Source organism: Lampetra fluviatilis, chromosome 21 (genome assembly GCF_964198595.1).
Source record: "Lampetra fluviatilis chromosome 21, kcLamFluv1.1, whole genome shotgun sequence".
NCBI lineage: Eukaryota > Metazoa > Chordata > Hyperoartia > Petromyzontiformes > Petromyzontidae > Lampetra > Lampetra fluviatilis.
In genome coordinates this window covers 6,064,883-6,082,005 of record NC_136295.1, presented here as the reverse complement: position 1 = coordinate 6,082,005, position 17,123 = coordinate 6,064,883, and the positions used below count along the sequence as shown (strand labels likewise).

At 43.4% G+C, this 17,123-nt stretch overlaps 1 protein-coding gene across 3 annotated transcripts; it reads left to right on the top strand.

Moving 5' to 3' along the window:
* The first annotated feature begins 2,001 nt into the window (after positions 1-2,001).
* On the top strand, positions 2,002-16,483 carry LOC144938047 (rho-related GTP-binding protein RhoN-like). Of its 3 annotated transcripts, none has more exons than XM_078865739.1 (6): positions 2,002-2,221; positions 3,564-3,870; positions 8,619-8,709; positions 13,077-13,186; positions 13,877-13,984; positions 15,533-16,483. In XM_078865739.1, exons 2-6 carry the CDS (start codon positions 3,610-3,612, stop codon positions 15,884-15,886), a joined length of 924 nt encoding a protein of 307 aa, XP_078721865.1. In that variant the 5' UTR covers positions 2,002-2,221; positions 3,564-3,609; the 3' UTR covers positions 15,887-16,483. The 3 variants fall into 3 exon arrangements, with proteins under 3 accessions (XP_078721865.1, XP_078721864.1, XP_078721863.1); XM_078865738.1 differs by lacking the exon at positions 2,002-2,221 and adding an exon at positions 3,081-3,154; XM_078865737.1 differs by lacking the exon at positions 2,002-2,221 and adding an exon at positions 3,145-3,192.
* Positions 16,484-17,123: the final 640 nt, after the last annotated feature.

Here is a 17,123-nt window from a genome sequence, read left to right as displayed (position 1 = left end):
CAATTTCTTCAGGTCTCGGAAAGCTAAGACGGTTTAAGTCTGGATAGTGATTTAACTAATTATTCGGATATGCTGGTGCGTTGGCAGTGGTACACAGAGCATAATTAACAAATAAAATGACACACATTCGTCAATAACACTGCCTTAAGGGAAAACAAATATATGTAAGAGGGGACGTGGACCTTCATAGAATGGGGATAGGTGACAGCCACACATTTCACAGGTGTTGTCGGCTGCTGTGGAGCGACGTGGTGCCAATAAAAACAGCCATTGTATTCCACCTATATGCTCGAATGTCTTTGCCTCCCCGCGTTCACCATCGTGCACTGACTCGCGTGGTGAGGTATGGTCAAGTAACTGTCCACGATTCTCATGGCGTGGAGGCCCTCGTTCAGCAAGTGGAATGACATTAAGTGCTGCACGTGTGACAAGGTAAAGCTGCAACCCTGCAATTGCTTGCTCACACCACTGCTGATGGAAGGACCTCTTACGAGAGGGAGCTTTAGAGAGCTACTCTGGAGAGTGTTTAGAACTATTCCTCTGCACTGGCCACACGTTTCGGAAAAGCTGAAAGCACCCACACTTTACCCCAGAGGTGGGACAAAGTCATTGTTATGCAAGTCCAAGTCGAGTCGCAAGTCATCAAATTCATGACTCGAGTCTGACTCGAGTCCAAGTCACATGACTCGAGTCCACATCTCATAGGTGGGACAAAGTCATTGTTATGCAAGTCCAAGTCGAGTCGCAAGTCATCAAATTCATGACTCGAGTCTGACTCGAGTCCAAGTCACATGACTCGAGTCCACACCTCTGCTTTACCCCACCGCACGCGACTTGCCTACGTATTGACTAAGCGCGGTGTGCTTCGTGTTCCCGTTTACTGTACTGCCGCTCAGTTGGAAGAGACCGCAGAGGCGGAGGAATTTAAGAAACATTTCTAATGTTATGGAACTGGCTGTATACACATGCGTATGATGTGATATGGGGGCTATGATTTGCATATGATACGTCCGGTGGAGGGTGGAGCAGATGGCAAGGTGCCTCCTCTTCCTGAAGGCGCTGAGAGCCACAGGTGAGTGTGTGGGTGAATGCGTGGGTAAGTGAGTGGGTGGCTGAGTGACACAGGTGAGTGGCTGAGTGAGAGCCACAGGTGAGTGGGTGGGTGAGTGAGAGCCACATGTGACTGCGTGGGTGAGTGAGAGCCCCAGGTGAATGCGTGGGTGAGTGAGAGCCACAGGTGTTCGTGGGTGAGTGAGAGCCACAGGTGAGTGGGTGGGTGAGTGAGAGCCACAGGTGAGTGGGTGGCTGAGTGAGAGCCACAGGTGAGTGAGTGGGTGAGTGAGAGCCACAGGTGAGTGGGTGGGTGAGTGAGAGACACAGGTGAGTGAGTGGCTGAGTGAAAGCCCCAGGTGAATGCGTGGGTGAGTGAGAGACACAGGTGAGTGAGTGGCTGAGTGAGAGCCCCAGGTGAATGCGTGGGTGAGTGAGAGACACAGGTGAGTGGGTGGGTGAGTGAGAGACACAGGTGAATGCGTGGGTGAGTGAGAGCCCAGGTGAGTGGGTGGGTGAGTGAGTGCCCCAGGTGAATGGGTGGGTGAGTGAGAGCCACAGGTGAGTGGGTGAGTGAGGGCCACGTGTGACTGCGTGGGTGAGGAAGAGACACAGGTGAGTGGCTGAGTGAGAGCCACGTGTGACTACGTGGGTGAGTGAGGGCCCCAGGTGAGTGGGTGGGTGGGTGAGTGGCCGGCGGAGAGCCACAGGTGAGTGGGTGGGAGGGGTTCAGTGGCAGCGAGGGAGTGCCGCTTGCGTCATCCTCGCCAAACAAAAGAGCAGCTAGCTCAGCGCATTGTTCATTCCTACCGACTGACACGTGGTAGTTGTGCGTCTACCCCAATGCTCTGTCTCCGACACGGCGATATCTCTGTGTAGGGGGACTGTGAAATCACCCTTTTCCCATCATATTGCGTTCGTGTATATTTATACGGGCGCGCGTATGTGGTCTTCAAATTTGGCCGAAGTGTTGTAAGTTATTGTGGATAACTTGGATTTTGCTTCTCGCTTAGACAGGTGGATGCTACACGCCGTTGGTGCGGATTGTAATTGTTTTAGTGCGGTACATCGCGCAAGGGTTATAGAGATAGGCATTAATTAACCGAACGTTACCTATACATCAAGAATACTTAACGACATTGTGGACCTCAAAGCGTCTGTATTTGAACAGGTAAGCTCGTGATTGCAATGAGTGATGTATTGGCTAATGGCGAGGCTTAACCACATTGCCGTACGTGTGCTGGTAAATGCAGACATATTTGACGACAGCACATCTGAACGTTGCCATTTACAAAATGTAAGAAGATCAACGTACCGACTACATAGAATACGATGCGATCTGCCTGCCTTCGAGTCAATTAGCCGAACAAGCAATGCTCATTGCTTCGGGGGTACAATTTCTCTTTACAGTACTGCTGTTTTCGCTTACACGGTTAACCGCAACAAACTTCATATGCTGTCATACGGCAAGGAGCAGACATTCACGAAACGTATTTAAGCAATCGTACTAATGCCATTTGAAACGCCGTCGTGTGTGAACGGTGTAGACCGCCGGGTCTGTTTGCGATGCTATTGTTGAGTAGCGTTTGTTGTCGGCGGCCCTAAAATCCATAATTCCTTACCTAACATTGCTCATCTTGCAACGTCCATTGTAAGTATTCATCTACAGCGCTAGTTACAGCCGTTTTGTCAATCCACTGCCGGATGAGAGACTCCGCACGCTGTGCGTCTCGGTAGATGTCAATTGACCATACTTCACCACGCTGATCAATGTGGGTTGGTGTATGGTGGGGGGAGCATAGACGTTGGTGAATAGTACAGGACAACATATGTGTCTACGGTCATTCGTTGGCACATATTTGTTGATGACTACAACGGGACATCAGCACGGCTAGACACAATGAAGGAGACACACCTAGGCTGTTCGTCAAACAGTGTTGGCCACAAAGAGCCTTATTGTTTAATTGACGGCAGTCGTTGAGATATAAGGACCGGGTATTGAGAGCCACAGGTCCAAGTGAGGACAAGATTGGATATAATAACTTAATTTAAATACTGTAGAGTATCATCGTTTTCACTGAAAAGGTCGCACGTGTTTTGAGAGGTGGTGTTACAGCAGAATTGAATGAATAAGCTACAGTGGTATGATACGAATTGAGATGTTGACAGAATGGCTACAATCAATAGTGCGACTGATGAGTCCGTTGAGAAGGAATGTGTCGTGCAGGAGATATCCCAAAGGCTCGGCTGGAGATACGACGACGATGATTCTTAAACGGAAAATGGGGGGGGGGACGAGGAGGACGAACATTTATTATTTTGAATCGGACTCTCCATGAGAGATGATGTGGATGACGAAAGATGGAAATAAGTTGAATGAACATCAGCTTTAAGTTACGAGGATGACACTAGAATAACGCAGTAGATTTCCAACAAATAGCGTACACACACACACACACACCTTCACGCACATATTCATCATTCAAGAACTGACCATTGTCGTATGTTCGCAGGCTTCTGGGCGCATCCCGGCCACTCCGTCTGGCCGGCCCGACCATCATGCAGCCACCAATAACCGGGGCCCTGCGTCGTACGGCAAGCACGAGCGCCGGTATCCGAAACCGAGAGGGTGGCGCAGGCAACAACATCAGGAGGTCGGGTCCCAGCCGCTTCGGAAGCAGCGTGATGGCGCATGGACGAGGTTCGTCTGGGTCTGGTGTGGATGGATCGGTGGTGACCCGCAAGGTCATGCTCGTGGGTGATGTGTCCTGTGGGAAGACGGCCCTCCTTGGAGCGTTGGCAGGGGACCCTTTCAGACAGGTGAGAGGCAGTGACCCGTGTTTGTATGAGTAGCTGCGGGCATAAATGGCTTTTTTGGGGGGGAGCGGGAAAGGAATTAACTCCCGTCTCCACAGATGCCGGGAAATAAACGGGAGTCTCTGGAACTATGGCCACCGAATGTTTGTATTCAATCATTTTACAAGCCTTTAATCAAAATCATTGACCTTGCTTGGGTTTTTATTGAAGTAAGCTATCGAGAGCCGCTGCGTTGGTTTCAATGTCGGGGCCAGGAGGTTCGGATTTGGGGTTGGGGACATCTATACTTATGGCTGATTTTCTCTCGCAGCATCGTGGGGGGATAGTGCAGTCATCGCAATCTAGGTACAATTAATCACTGGGAGATCGTTGTATGGATAACCTTTACTTTAGCTGGTGGAAAGTCCATTGGGGTTTCCGTTTACAAAATTAACAGTTATTGGTGTCCTTGACAATACCCAATGAAATTTGTATTAATAAATATATTGTTGGATACTTTAACATGGATTCATATATGATCTTGTTATTGAGTGACGTACATTATAATATTGTTCTAGAAAATAACAAGAAGAGCCATTTTTTGAATTCTGTTAAAAACTCAATATTTCAAGAGCCGCAAAGCACGTGAATACGAGACGGGGTGGTCCTTATAAATAATGTCACGAAGCAGTCCTTAAAGAGCCGCATGCGGCTCGAGAGCCGCGGGCAGCCGACCCCTGCTCTCGAAGGACCATAAATAATACATTTGGCACAATGATTGTGTCGTCTACGCTTTTAATAAAAAAAAATGCCAAAACTCAATGATTACAAAATTGTGCCTCTTCAAAAAATTCCGACCTAAAGGTTGTTGTTACTCAAAAGGGATCCGTTGTAAATTCACCTGTCATGGCATGTGGGGCACATCTTGCTACTGCTTCCTACCTACACTGGTCCTGGTATTAGGTGTATTACACGTGAGAGTAATTGTTCCCCCTTTCACATACATGGATTACATTGAAAAATAGTTATGTGATTGATTGATTGATACTTTAATATACACTATAAACGCATGTTTATATTGTATGTATATTCTCATGCAGTTCCTGATATAGTATTGCCGTGCAGTATATTGTGTACTGTATATTATATGCAGTACACACATGTAACACGACATGTTACGTATGGCAACATAATAAGTGAACAACAATCTGCTCTGGGCTGTTTGCTCTAAAATTCCAGGGTGTGACGGAGCAAAAAATACTTTTTATTTGGCAATCTACATTTTTCCAATGACATAAACGCTCCTGTAGCTTTGCATACATGCATGAAATGGTATGTAAAGCTTAAATAAACATAGGCTACATCACGGGAAAAATTACATTAACAGTGTGGTTGAGCAGTGGCAAAGAGGTTCGCACACTGCTAACCAGAGAACCTGATGACCCGCCTTCATTCAAGCCCGTGCCATTAGTGAGAGTGATAATTGAACTGGTCCTTGGTCCTCTTTCATCACCAGTGTGATGAGGTTTGATCGATAACAGCGTGGGAAGGCCTTGATTCAGCAGTGGATCGACAAAAGGCTCTACAATAATTACTTGTACGGTAATAAATTGGACCACCAGGTAACAACATACTATGCCATGCCTTGAGCAATGTGTTCATAAGAGCATCCGCCTATCTCGTGTAACCCTGCTCATTGTTTACCCAATGGGCAGTAGCTGACATCAGCAATTGCAATGGCCTGGCCCATGTGCCTTGTTTTGTTTAAGTAAATATTGACCTCACAACCCAGAGGTCAGCATAACGTGGCGGCAGTAATATGACATTACAAGGAATTTAATATACCCCAGTGCTAATGTGCAATAGTGTATGTCCAGAAACTACTAGAAAAACATCTTGCCAAGTTAAGCCAACATTATTGCACTCTACTGCAGCGGCAGGCCCATCAATCCATAACTGCATATCATTGTATTTTATGCCTGATGTGTTGGCATATGCGGTACAGTAGTTAAGAACTTCTTCGTTAAGAGACCAAGACTCAAATTGCGTTTCAAAAGTTTAAGCCCATGACTTGTTTCTGTAAAAGCAAATATGTACCATACTCCTGATTATAAATAAGACTGTACAGTAAGACTGACCCCGAAATTGTGCCTGGTGTGTAATAACGTTGTATAAATATGGTCATATATGTACTGTACAGTATATACACTCACCCACTGGATTACAACCCAACTTTTGCATGAAACTATGGTGGAGGGGAATAAAGTGCATCATGCCATCCGGATAGAACAGGAGCCAGTATCCTGTTCACCATGATGTTACCTTATTTGTAATCCAAGTGCATTTCGATAAACTATATATTACTGTATCTCATTGGGTTATTTTACCATTGTATTTCAAAAGACAGCCTGATACACATTACATGCAATTCTATTTTTGGTAAATTGTTATACTGTGTATAATATCCAAAACAGCATCTTTTAAATGCAGTACAATATTGTTGCTGTTATGGATTATGGTCATAATGATTTAATTGACCTCTACCACAGTTCTACCCATAATGCAATGTGCCAGAAACACTATAATTTAACAATGAATACACAGTTTATTTCATGCTATAATTTTAATACGTAAGTGTAATGCTTATAGTAGCTGCTAATAAGTAACTACAGTATTCATATGCCATTTAAAAAACTGTCTATCAGCAAAACATGTTTCAATGCAATAGTCTCCAACTCTTATACACTCATCTCTTTGACCTCTAAATTTATGTGCCATGAAAAAAGAGCCATTGCCCAAAAAGTTGCCCGTTACAGTATATGCAAGTATTTTCATTTTAAGGCTGTGTTATTGATGAATGGGTGAGTTGATTTATTATTTGTGCTTGGGGCACCACTGTTAACAAAATATCATGAAATAATTTTCTTAGGAATTAAATTACACAGCAGTGCAATAGTTCACTCTGTTGTCTCTGTACAATCTTTAGATTTACAGTCGTGTATACAACATCTGATTTTTACTTGCAGTATTTCGTTAAAATATGCCAATTATGACAACTTAGGTACAAGATTTTTGCCCCTTATCTATGGCATTTGCATGGGCTGCGAAAACTCCTATTATTCTCGGTTAATAATACAAATTCCTAATAATAATAAAATGTCCCAAGTATAACAGGAATCGCATGGAAAATTAATCCTATTCACACATTTACCCTGTGGATAAGAGTCAAATCGTAGATTACATCGTGGCTATTGGTCTCCCATATCGCCACGTGTAAGAGCAGTGGCGATATGGGAGACTGTGGTGGCTAGGAAATGTTAACTCCCTCGCCTGGTATACAGGAGGTCGTGAGTTCAATCCTGGCCCTGACGCCTGTTGTATATCGGAGTTTGCATGTTCTCCCCGCAGTCGCGTACATTTTTCTCCGGGTCTTCCAGTTTCTCCCTCCACATTTAAAATCAACATGCATTTCGGGTATTTGGTTGCTATAAATTGCCACATGATAAGCCACTTAGTTAAGCAATAATTTGTATTCAGGTCGCTTCTGAAAAATAGATGTATAGCTTGGTGAGCCTAGCCTGGTAAAGTTAAACATACTTTAATTCAATAGTTTAGTTCTGGAGAGTAATAATATATATAAAGCGTTTATTAAGCGACTGACAGGTAAGTTTAATTAGTGGGTAGGTTTGTCAGTTAATTACATTATTTATTCCTTTACCTACGTGACTTTACCGAAAAAAACCTAAGAGTATGAATCCTTGCAGTCACGAAAGCTTCAAATCTAGAATTACATTATTTATTGTACAATGCAAACATGCTGAGTGATGCACTATTACTTCCATGCAGCTACCTTCTTAGTTTGGTAGAATGTTACAGTAGTTAAACAACATTTGTTTGCTGTCGACCTCACATGTGGTCAAAAACTCCCCACAGCCTTTCATGGGTTTTGAGATAATTTTAAATCAAGTAAATGTCACACAAACCTTAAGCAAACAGCGCATCATCTACATGTGTGATGAGCACGGTTGGATACGTATGGCGGTGCGAAATAAGTTCAACATGTATATTTGAGTGTACTCGTTGGGTCAGTAGAACATGTCGAAAAAAACATTGCCTTCTTTGCTTTATGAACAGAAAATCAACACGTGTCAATAACTCTGCCTTAAAATAAAAAGGGGACCTTTTAGACAACGGTCCTTAATAGCACATGTTTACGTGCTATTTACATATTTTGTTCTTTAATGGCCACAGTGTTATTGATAAATGTGAGGTTTTTTTCATATGCTGTGCTTGTTCACCACTGTCAACAACGGGCAGCATCTGCAAATACTGTGCTGACTCTGTTGACGAGTAATGATTTCACATGAAAGGCCTGCCAAGTCTCATGCGGCGGGTGGCCTTTGCTACACCGAGGAAAAAGGAAGGACACATCATACTTTCGACACTGTGTTGAAGCGTCCTTTCCATGTGGCGGCACTGCATGCGTTCTGTGCTCCACATTTCACAGCGTAAAAACGTGATACATTTATTCAACACAAATGCCGAAATGAAAAGCCACTCGTGTATGTGCAGATCCACAGTGGATGTTAAGGCCACAGCCCGCAGCATTGTCCCCAAGAACAAATACAGCTGACTCGCTGCTGCATTCTTGTAACTGTTTTTTTAATTAAATAATGTATGATTCACTCAGTGCAATGTTGCTGTCTCTACCCCTCCCCTGGTTGTTGCTCACCACACAAACTGCCCCCCCACACCCAACACACCTGCCACAGGGATATGTGCCCAGCGTGTTTGACAGCCGCTCGGTGACCCTGAATGGAACGGACGGCCGGAGTGCAGACATCTTGGTGTTGGACAACTCAGGTGTGTATGGGGGTGGCAGCTGATATTGTGGGTTTAGCCAGAGCCAAAGCTCTTAAGTGGTGTTCACTCAGCATGAGGCTCGTGTGTGTGTGAGGGGGGGTTTCATAGCCCCACACCGACTCACATTTCCATGATGGGGAAATTGTTCTTGAAAAGAAAATGCAACCAAAAGAGCTGTTGGCAATTGGAGATGACCTACACATGTCACCCTTGCAAAAGAGGCAATGTTTCCTTTGCCTCAGTCGGTGTATTTTGTCTCCTGCTTAAATGAAGGATACTCACTGGGTTGTTGGATACAAGTTTGAAGCTTCATCCATCAGAAAATCTCCACTCAGACATCACAGCATAGCTCACCAGTAACACCATTTGCATTGACTTTTCAAAGGTATTGAAGAGATGTTCCAATGATGTCACTATAGAGTCGTGTTTCTCAATTCCTAGATTTATTGATGCACTCCTTTGATCCATTGATTGTTAGGAAAGAGTTTGTGGATCAAACAGATGTCTGACACCACCGAAGTAGCTGAGCTGAAAGGTGTCCAGGAGATGAGAGAATAGAAAATACTTTCATATTCGAGGAGTTTTGAGTGTTAACTCGTATAATGCTGCATGGGTGTTCTCTGGGTACCCTACTCAATTATTGTCCAACACTTTACTCGTGAAATTGGCTGAGGATCCCAATGCAGGAACCTCCTAAAAAAGAGATGCATTAAGGCTTACCTGGATAAAGAAAGGACAATTATTGTGATTAACGAAGCTTCAAGCTTTGTGTTGAACAGCCTGAGAAATACAAATCGGGGTGCTTGTCTAAGGACAGGTGTTATTCGTTTTTTGGGTTGCACTTTATTAAAGCGCAAAGAATGTTCCAGTTTCCCTTGTGGCTGCTGTGAGTGTAACACCCTCACCCCAGCTGTCATCCTTTTAATGTTCTCACGTGCAGAGACTGGCCAAACTATTGTGTGGTGGATGCCGTCCAACTTGAGGGCTCGGCGTAAGTGTGTACTTGGCATATTGTATAACAAAGCGGTAATTAGTCAAGTGTATTTGTACACATTATGTGTAGCACTGTTGTATTGGTTAATAAGTACATTTTTTTAGTCTTCTCATGATGATATGTCACTCGTGTGGAGTGCAGTCTTGGAAGTAAATTCAATATAGAATTCATATTTAGTGCAGTATAGTATTGTCCACAAACCATGTGTGGAATGTAAATTTAAGTTAATATCAACCAATATTTTGCAGTCACTTTTAAAATGTATTTAAAATCAAGGTCCCATGTTGGTCATGATTTGCATTTCACATAGCACATATGTGCTAAAGTATCGCTAAGCACTTAATTGACTGAAACATCAATTATTTATCCAGGACAGCCTTATTTTCAGGATTCTTTTAAATAGCATACTGCAGTGGGATATGAGGCCGATTTGTATATATCATTAAGGAAAGCTTTGCCATTAGAAAAAAACTCGAGTGTCCACAAAGAAAACCCACACACACACGTGCAGGGGATAACACTCAAATATCAACACAGATAGGTTAAATAATCCACTTGCTGTACTGCCTATCTTGGCCGTCTTGTAGCTCGGCATGTTTTGCGAATTACACAACGCTGTTTGATCCACCAATCCTTGCCATTAAAGTTTTGGATTATAGGTGTGCCCCTGCCATAACTCAAAACACCGAGAATGTGCCCAGACCAGTCCCAGAGTAGTCGCCAAGACTAGGCATTCCTGTAGGGACGTTTTTTGTGGTTGTTGCTAATTCTAATATCCATTAGGTATACCGTGCAGTTCACCGATCTCTCTCATAATATTAAGATGGCGCTTTGATGCGCTAATATCTTGATAGGATACAAACTGCAGGAGTGGCTTTAAAATGGCTACAAACGTGTGACAGATGAATAGCCTCATAATGCAAAGGGGTGAAACGTGAGAGTCTTGAATTTCACCTACAGTGACCTCAAAAGGCGATGTGTACCCACTGTACTGTTATTGTGTGGTACATACTGTACATATGCACACTGAGACACGTGTATTACTTACAAATGAGCTTGCATGCGTCTCAGCAGTGTTAGCATATCCAGTTCTGCACATGTGTAATCTGATATAAGTAATGTACGGACGTATGTTAAAGGATGATTGATTCATATTAAAGGTTGATGATGATAGCACCGATGATGCAATACCTGTTGCCAATTTGTGCCTTGCGTATTGGGGTCGTGACTATGGTGGCTGGAAATGTGGGAACTTTTGTAACATTTATATTTTCTTGAAAAATAATGATGAGTCAGTCCCGGTGTGGTAATGTCTGGCCCCGACAGGTTTTTTGTTTATAAGGACAGGTCAAAGAGTGTTTAAAAGGTTTACTCTGAGGAATAATTGTAATTTGTTGAGTTTTACACGAACATACATGTTAAAAAAATAATATTTAAATATTCCACGTTTCATGTTTTGGTACTTTTAACAGGGTGTCTTGTGGCTATACTTGGTAAAGTATAATTATAGGAGGCCTGTATGAACCCACGAACCTCAGGTTGAGAATCAGTGGTATGCCTGCATGCTATATATAGCATGTGTGCATACTATATACATACTATGTAGTATGTACGGACGTTGTATAGTACAGTATGCATATATACTGTTATAGCAGTGGTTCCCAACCTCTGATCCATAGGCTAATTATTGTCAGCAAGGCCATGGGAAGTGATCCGCAGAACTGTTCAGATATTATGACTTAAGTAGTTTAAAAAACATATATTCATGCATGGTGGTCTACTAAACAATTGTTTTGAGGGCCAACAGTGATCTGCGGGTTGATCAAGATTGGGGACTACACCTATACACTGTATGTAGTATTATATATGTATAAAGCGGTATGCACTTTATACTTTACAACGATAATTATATTTATCCAGGTAAACTTTGCCGTGGCTTAATACTGTTTGAGGATGGCCCAGAATTTATGTTTGGCCATTTCCTTTTTAAGGTGTGGTTTGGGGCTCACTGGTGGCGAGATGTTATTGCCCTTGCTTGGTATGCAGGAGGTCGTAAGTCCAATCCGCCCCTGACGCCTGGTATATGTTCTCCCTTCCTGTGGCCACGTGGATTTGTCTCTGGGTCTTCCGATTTCGTCCTCCAGACTTATAAACATGCGTTTAAATTATTTGTCTACCATACACTCCCACATATATGATGATATAAGCCACTTCGATGAACTATCACATGTGGCCAGGTCGACTGGTAAATTCAAGTTTATATACTTTATGTCGTTTGCATGTGGAGAGAACTGGAGTCGTACACGAGGATAACACTCAAAACTAATATTTAAGAGCCAAGGAGGGTTCATGAGCCCACTCGTCGCCTGGCTACGACTCAGGCCAGTGAGTTCAGGAGTTCTGTGTGATCCAATAAACCATTGCCTTAAAACCACCGAGTTAGAGGCGTTGCACCGCCATGCCTGGCGATGTATTTGTTTTTGCTGTACACTTTTTGCATTTCAACGGCACTATACTATAATGCATTATGGTGCACACTTAGATTAAATCCATATTCTATTGGTACATAGGAAAATATTCGTGTAAGGGATACAGCAGTGAAGGCAGTCATCCGAGTTTGATTCCTGGCCATGGTTAAAATAAGTGCCAAATAGTATCTGAACTGGTCCTGAGCAGCCCTCTTCACCATCCTCTTGTGATCGGCATGATGCAGTCGCTCACAGTTCCTATGATCACTGTTACATTGCTTTTATGGCTTTATTTTGGTGATTTCGAAAAGTTTTTTGGTTTGGCCATGTTTGTTGTAGTACGGAGTTAGACTGATGGCTTTAATCTAAGTTGTCTTGTGGTTGTTGTTATTTGACTTGCATCCCACTGGGATTTTTGCACACAGCGTTAGTGTACGGTGCTTTTGCTGGAAGATTTTGCTGTTTTTTCCTGGATTTTTCTGTTTGCGCATAGTGACTTTAAGATGTTTTCTTGTTCATGTGTTTGTTTTTTGCTTGTTGTGGTTGCACCCGATTCAAGAGCCGAATGGCTCACAGGGCTATACCAAATAAATAAAACTGAAAAAAAACCCTGAAAAGTCTGGTCAAATAACAACCCATATGACCGACGTGGCATCCGCTCAGCTTTATTCAAAGGTAGATTGACAAAGGGCTGTACATTGTATTATCATTTGTATTAGCATGCTTGTCGGTGATGGTGTTTACGGAACACGCGTACATGTGTACCATTGCGTATTTCCGCGTAGTTTTTACAGAAACAAAATGTTACATGCTATCACAGCACCACTCTTCTATATACCAATCACAGCGTTGAAAGAGAAACTATGTAGTTGCCCTGTGAGCTGACCCTATGCTCACTCCTGTAGGTTCCTCACACTACGACACCGTGCGACCACTCTCGTACCAGCACGCTTCCGCCGTGCTGCTGTGCTTCGACATCAGCCGCCCAGAGACGCTTCACAGCATCCACGTAAAGGTGCGAGATCATGCATCCCGTGTTGTCCGAGTGAATGTGCCCGTGTGTGTGGCTTAGGGAGAGTGGTAGCGTAGTGGTTAGCGCACTGTGCTATGGACCAGCGACCTGCATTCGATTGCCCTCCACAGGTAACATCAGTGACAAATATGTTAATTCATCCTGCGACTCCCCTAGGTTGACTCGGCCTTAAATTAGTATCTGGCATGGTGCTGGCCACGAAAATTGCTCGTGTGCCATGCTGGTCTTCAGTGCTTTCTTGCGGCACTTATCACAAAAGTCTTTACGGCCATATGGGAGATCGTTGTCTTTTAGTTTAGGGGATGTAGAGACATCTGTGCACTCTTATGTTAGTTATAATGTACGAATTTTTTTCTGAACAATGTAGAAAGAAATGTACCCTATATTATCGTTTGTATCCCTGGCCTCTCTTGCAAAATACCTTTTTGTCTCGGTTGCCTCACCTGATTGAATAAAAATAGGATGCATGATTGCAGAAGTGTTTTTTGTGATGCCACTAACGGACGTGACGATGATCGCCATAATTACGGCATTTTAAACGTGCCTTGGTGGTAATGATGACAGTTATTTCCCAGCCTTTTAATACTAATAATAATGCCAATGCTGGTAATGTCTTGATGGTAGCACTGATAATACAGATGGTAATAACATCGATGATGATTGTGCTCACAGTGGCATCGAGAGGCCAAGTCCCACTGCCCAAGTGCCCACCTGCTGCTTGTTGGGTGCAAATCGGACCTCCGTCTCTCGAAATCCCAGAGAATGGTGTCTCACCACCAGGTGAGTCCCCCGCCCTGCCGTTCTGCGCGGCGAATGACGCCGCAAGCAGCGTCGCTACATTTGAACTTTCGAGCGGATTCATCTTCTTGTTTCTTTCGGTAATATGACTTTGAAACCCCCCCCCGCCCACCTCCTACGCATTTCCCATGAATATGCTAAATTCCTCTTGATATGCACATTTTTTTTGTTAAGGCTCTCTCCTTCCACCTCCAACCCAGCTTATATATAAGCTCCTAGCTTGGCAGTGTCTCATTCTTCACCTGAAGACGGCTGCTTGCGTTGTAGCCGAAACGTCGTGAGAATTATTTTATTTTATTATGTTTTATTTTTATTATTTTATTACTTCCCTTCTACGTGACTTTACCGAAAGAACCAAGAAGATGAATCCCTGCAGTCACGAAAGCTTTAAATCGAAATTCGAGCGGATGTTGCATCATGCTGATGGGTGCGCATTATGTCCTCGACCTCACAGTCAAAGGCAACCAATTTGGTTACGAGTTAATTTCGTGAGCGAATACAATGACACGGGCATTTTCTTGGTTTCTCACTGTCTTTCAGTTGGCTTCACGAGCTAGCTAAATTACAGCAGTACTACTAACAGCAAGTCTGTTCCAAACACGAGAGTTATTATGGCACATTGTACAGTAAGTCAAAGTGCAAACGTGAAAAGTGTCAATCAACACAGAGTAATCAAATTATGGCAATAAAAACTCGTACACCTTCATAATACACGCGGTATATAGTCATTTAACGTGGCCTATGGTTGAGTACGGGAGCATGTGGCATTGAATCAGAATAATTGTTTCCCTGTCTGCCTACTCCCGCATGGAACTTGGACTCCGTATTGTGGGTTTGTGTTTTGTACGTGCATTAGTGATACAGAAGTGAGAATACTGGGTCTGGAGAGGGGGTCTGAAGGGGGTCTGGAACATAAGCCCTTTCTTTTCATATGTAAATCTTAGTTTACTCTGCACGGATATGCTCTGCATGGCCTTTTTTCAGAAAGCTTCCCCCCATGCAGAGCGAGGGACACGTGTACAGGACACGATCAGTGTATGGTAGAGGAGCTGGCTTCTCGTAATGATATTTTAAGTTCAAATGCCAGTCATTTGTTCAAGCATGTCATCGTTTTGAGTTCTGCAAAATTATGAGACCAACTGTCGATTCCTAAGGGTTAGGAATACTGTAAATTGTGCCACCAGAGAAACATAGCATTTTCACCACTGGCTCAGGACTGCCAACAGATGTGTAACACTCATTCAATCATTAGGACTGCTAACCAACATTGCTGTGCATTGTCTTTGAGTTGTGCGCCTTTTGGCGTCATCTGGTCCAACCCATGTGAGACTAGGCTCTAAGGAAAGCTGTCTCGGGTGTGGACCAATCAACTTCAAGGACAGTGCACATTATCAGAGTTGTGTTTTTTGTTTGCATTATGACTGCAGGTATTGTGGTCTATGCAAACATGACTCCTTGTAAAAAGGTGTCAGTTTTGTTGCCAGATAGAAGGGTAAAAAACCAATTATCATTGCCATGCATGTTTTACAGGCATCGGAGTCGGCCACGCAGCTGGGGGCTGTGTGTTACGTGGAGTGCTCGGCAACAGACAATGACACGAACTCTGTACGTGATGCTCTGCTGAGCCCGACCACTGCCCAGAAGACGCGCCGGCAGCACCAGCAGGGAACTCCCACTGACACTGGCTGCAGCAGCAGTGCAGATGCAGCGGGCTCGAGTTTGGCCGAAGGGACACGCGAGCCATCGACGTTCAAGCGCACTGCCTCAAAACGACTGCTGCGTCGGCTGTCCCTGCTCAGGGAACGGCAGCCGCCCCGAGCTGCGCCCCAAGAAGCCCCAGCACCTGAGGTTGAGAGAGACAAGAAGAATTGTGCCATTATGTGAACACTGTGCCCCTCTTTAATGCGTCCCTATTATACTTGTATGTCAGGCTATGTAATCTACCGTTGTGTACATTTGTGGAATGTACAGTGATGAAAACATTCCACAATAGCGATAAGTTATGGAATCTGGAGTAGTACGAGTATCAACTACAATTGTGTTTCCCTGTGCTTTATTGGTGAATGTGCCCTGAGACTCGTCAGTACTGCCCTGGCTGACCCAAGTGTCCCTGGGACTCGGCATTGGTGCTGGTTGTCTCATCTTAACCACCACCGCCCCAAATCGCCCTCCATACTCGCGTACTTTTTCTCCTTTTTGTAAAGTTAATTGAGATGTGGTTGAATTTAGATGCATTATAAATCGTTGTTTTTTTATAACTCTTGTTACATCTTCATTTGTGTCTGTGGTTGCAAGTTTATTCATATGTGATGCAAACTTTATTTCGTGAAAACCTACGAGTTAAACTTCCTTTCTATACCTGAATAAGTACAGCCTAGGTACCTATTTACAGTAATAGAATACAGTATTTTCTAGCACAAACTTTTTGCACTACACTTTTTATATCAATAAATAAAATACACATATTTATATAAAGTTATATAAGGCAATCATTGTTAAAATTATTAACGTGTACAAGTACATGTTGAAAGTCCACAAACTGCTGTATTTAATGTACCTTGAATATAACATTTAATATATATAGAATTGATACTTAACAGCAAGGCATGATATTAGACATTATGGATAAGTGTAGAAATAGTCATATTCATACATTTCTGATTACTTTTGAAACGGTGCTTTGTCAGGACTCTAAAAGTAATCGGTTACAATTATAATGCCGTGCTTTTGATGAGGTAGCAATCCAATATCACGAAATAACTATGTCATGAGTCACTACATATTTTAAAACGGCATAGACCAGAAATAAATAAGGTAATACAAATCGTACATCCTTAAAAAAACCGCTGTCGTTGTAATATGTGATTTGCAAAAAGTATCAACTGCTTATTTATTTGCTTTTCCATAGTAAAATAAACTTTAACTGTTCTATTTTAATGTTTTCATCCCAGTTATCTGCTTCAACTATAGTTTTCATACCATTGTAATGCGAGCGTAAATGGGGTTTGCTGCTGGGCTCTGGCCCAATCACACGGCCCGGGGTATTGGGGGGCGGAGCCAGTATGAGAAGGCCGGATGTGACGATCCGGAAGGGGAGGAGTCAGGATCATGTGGGAAACAG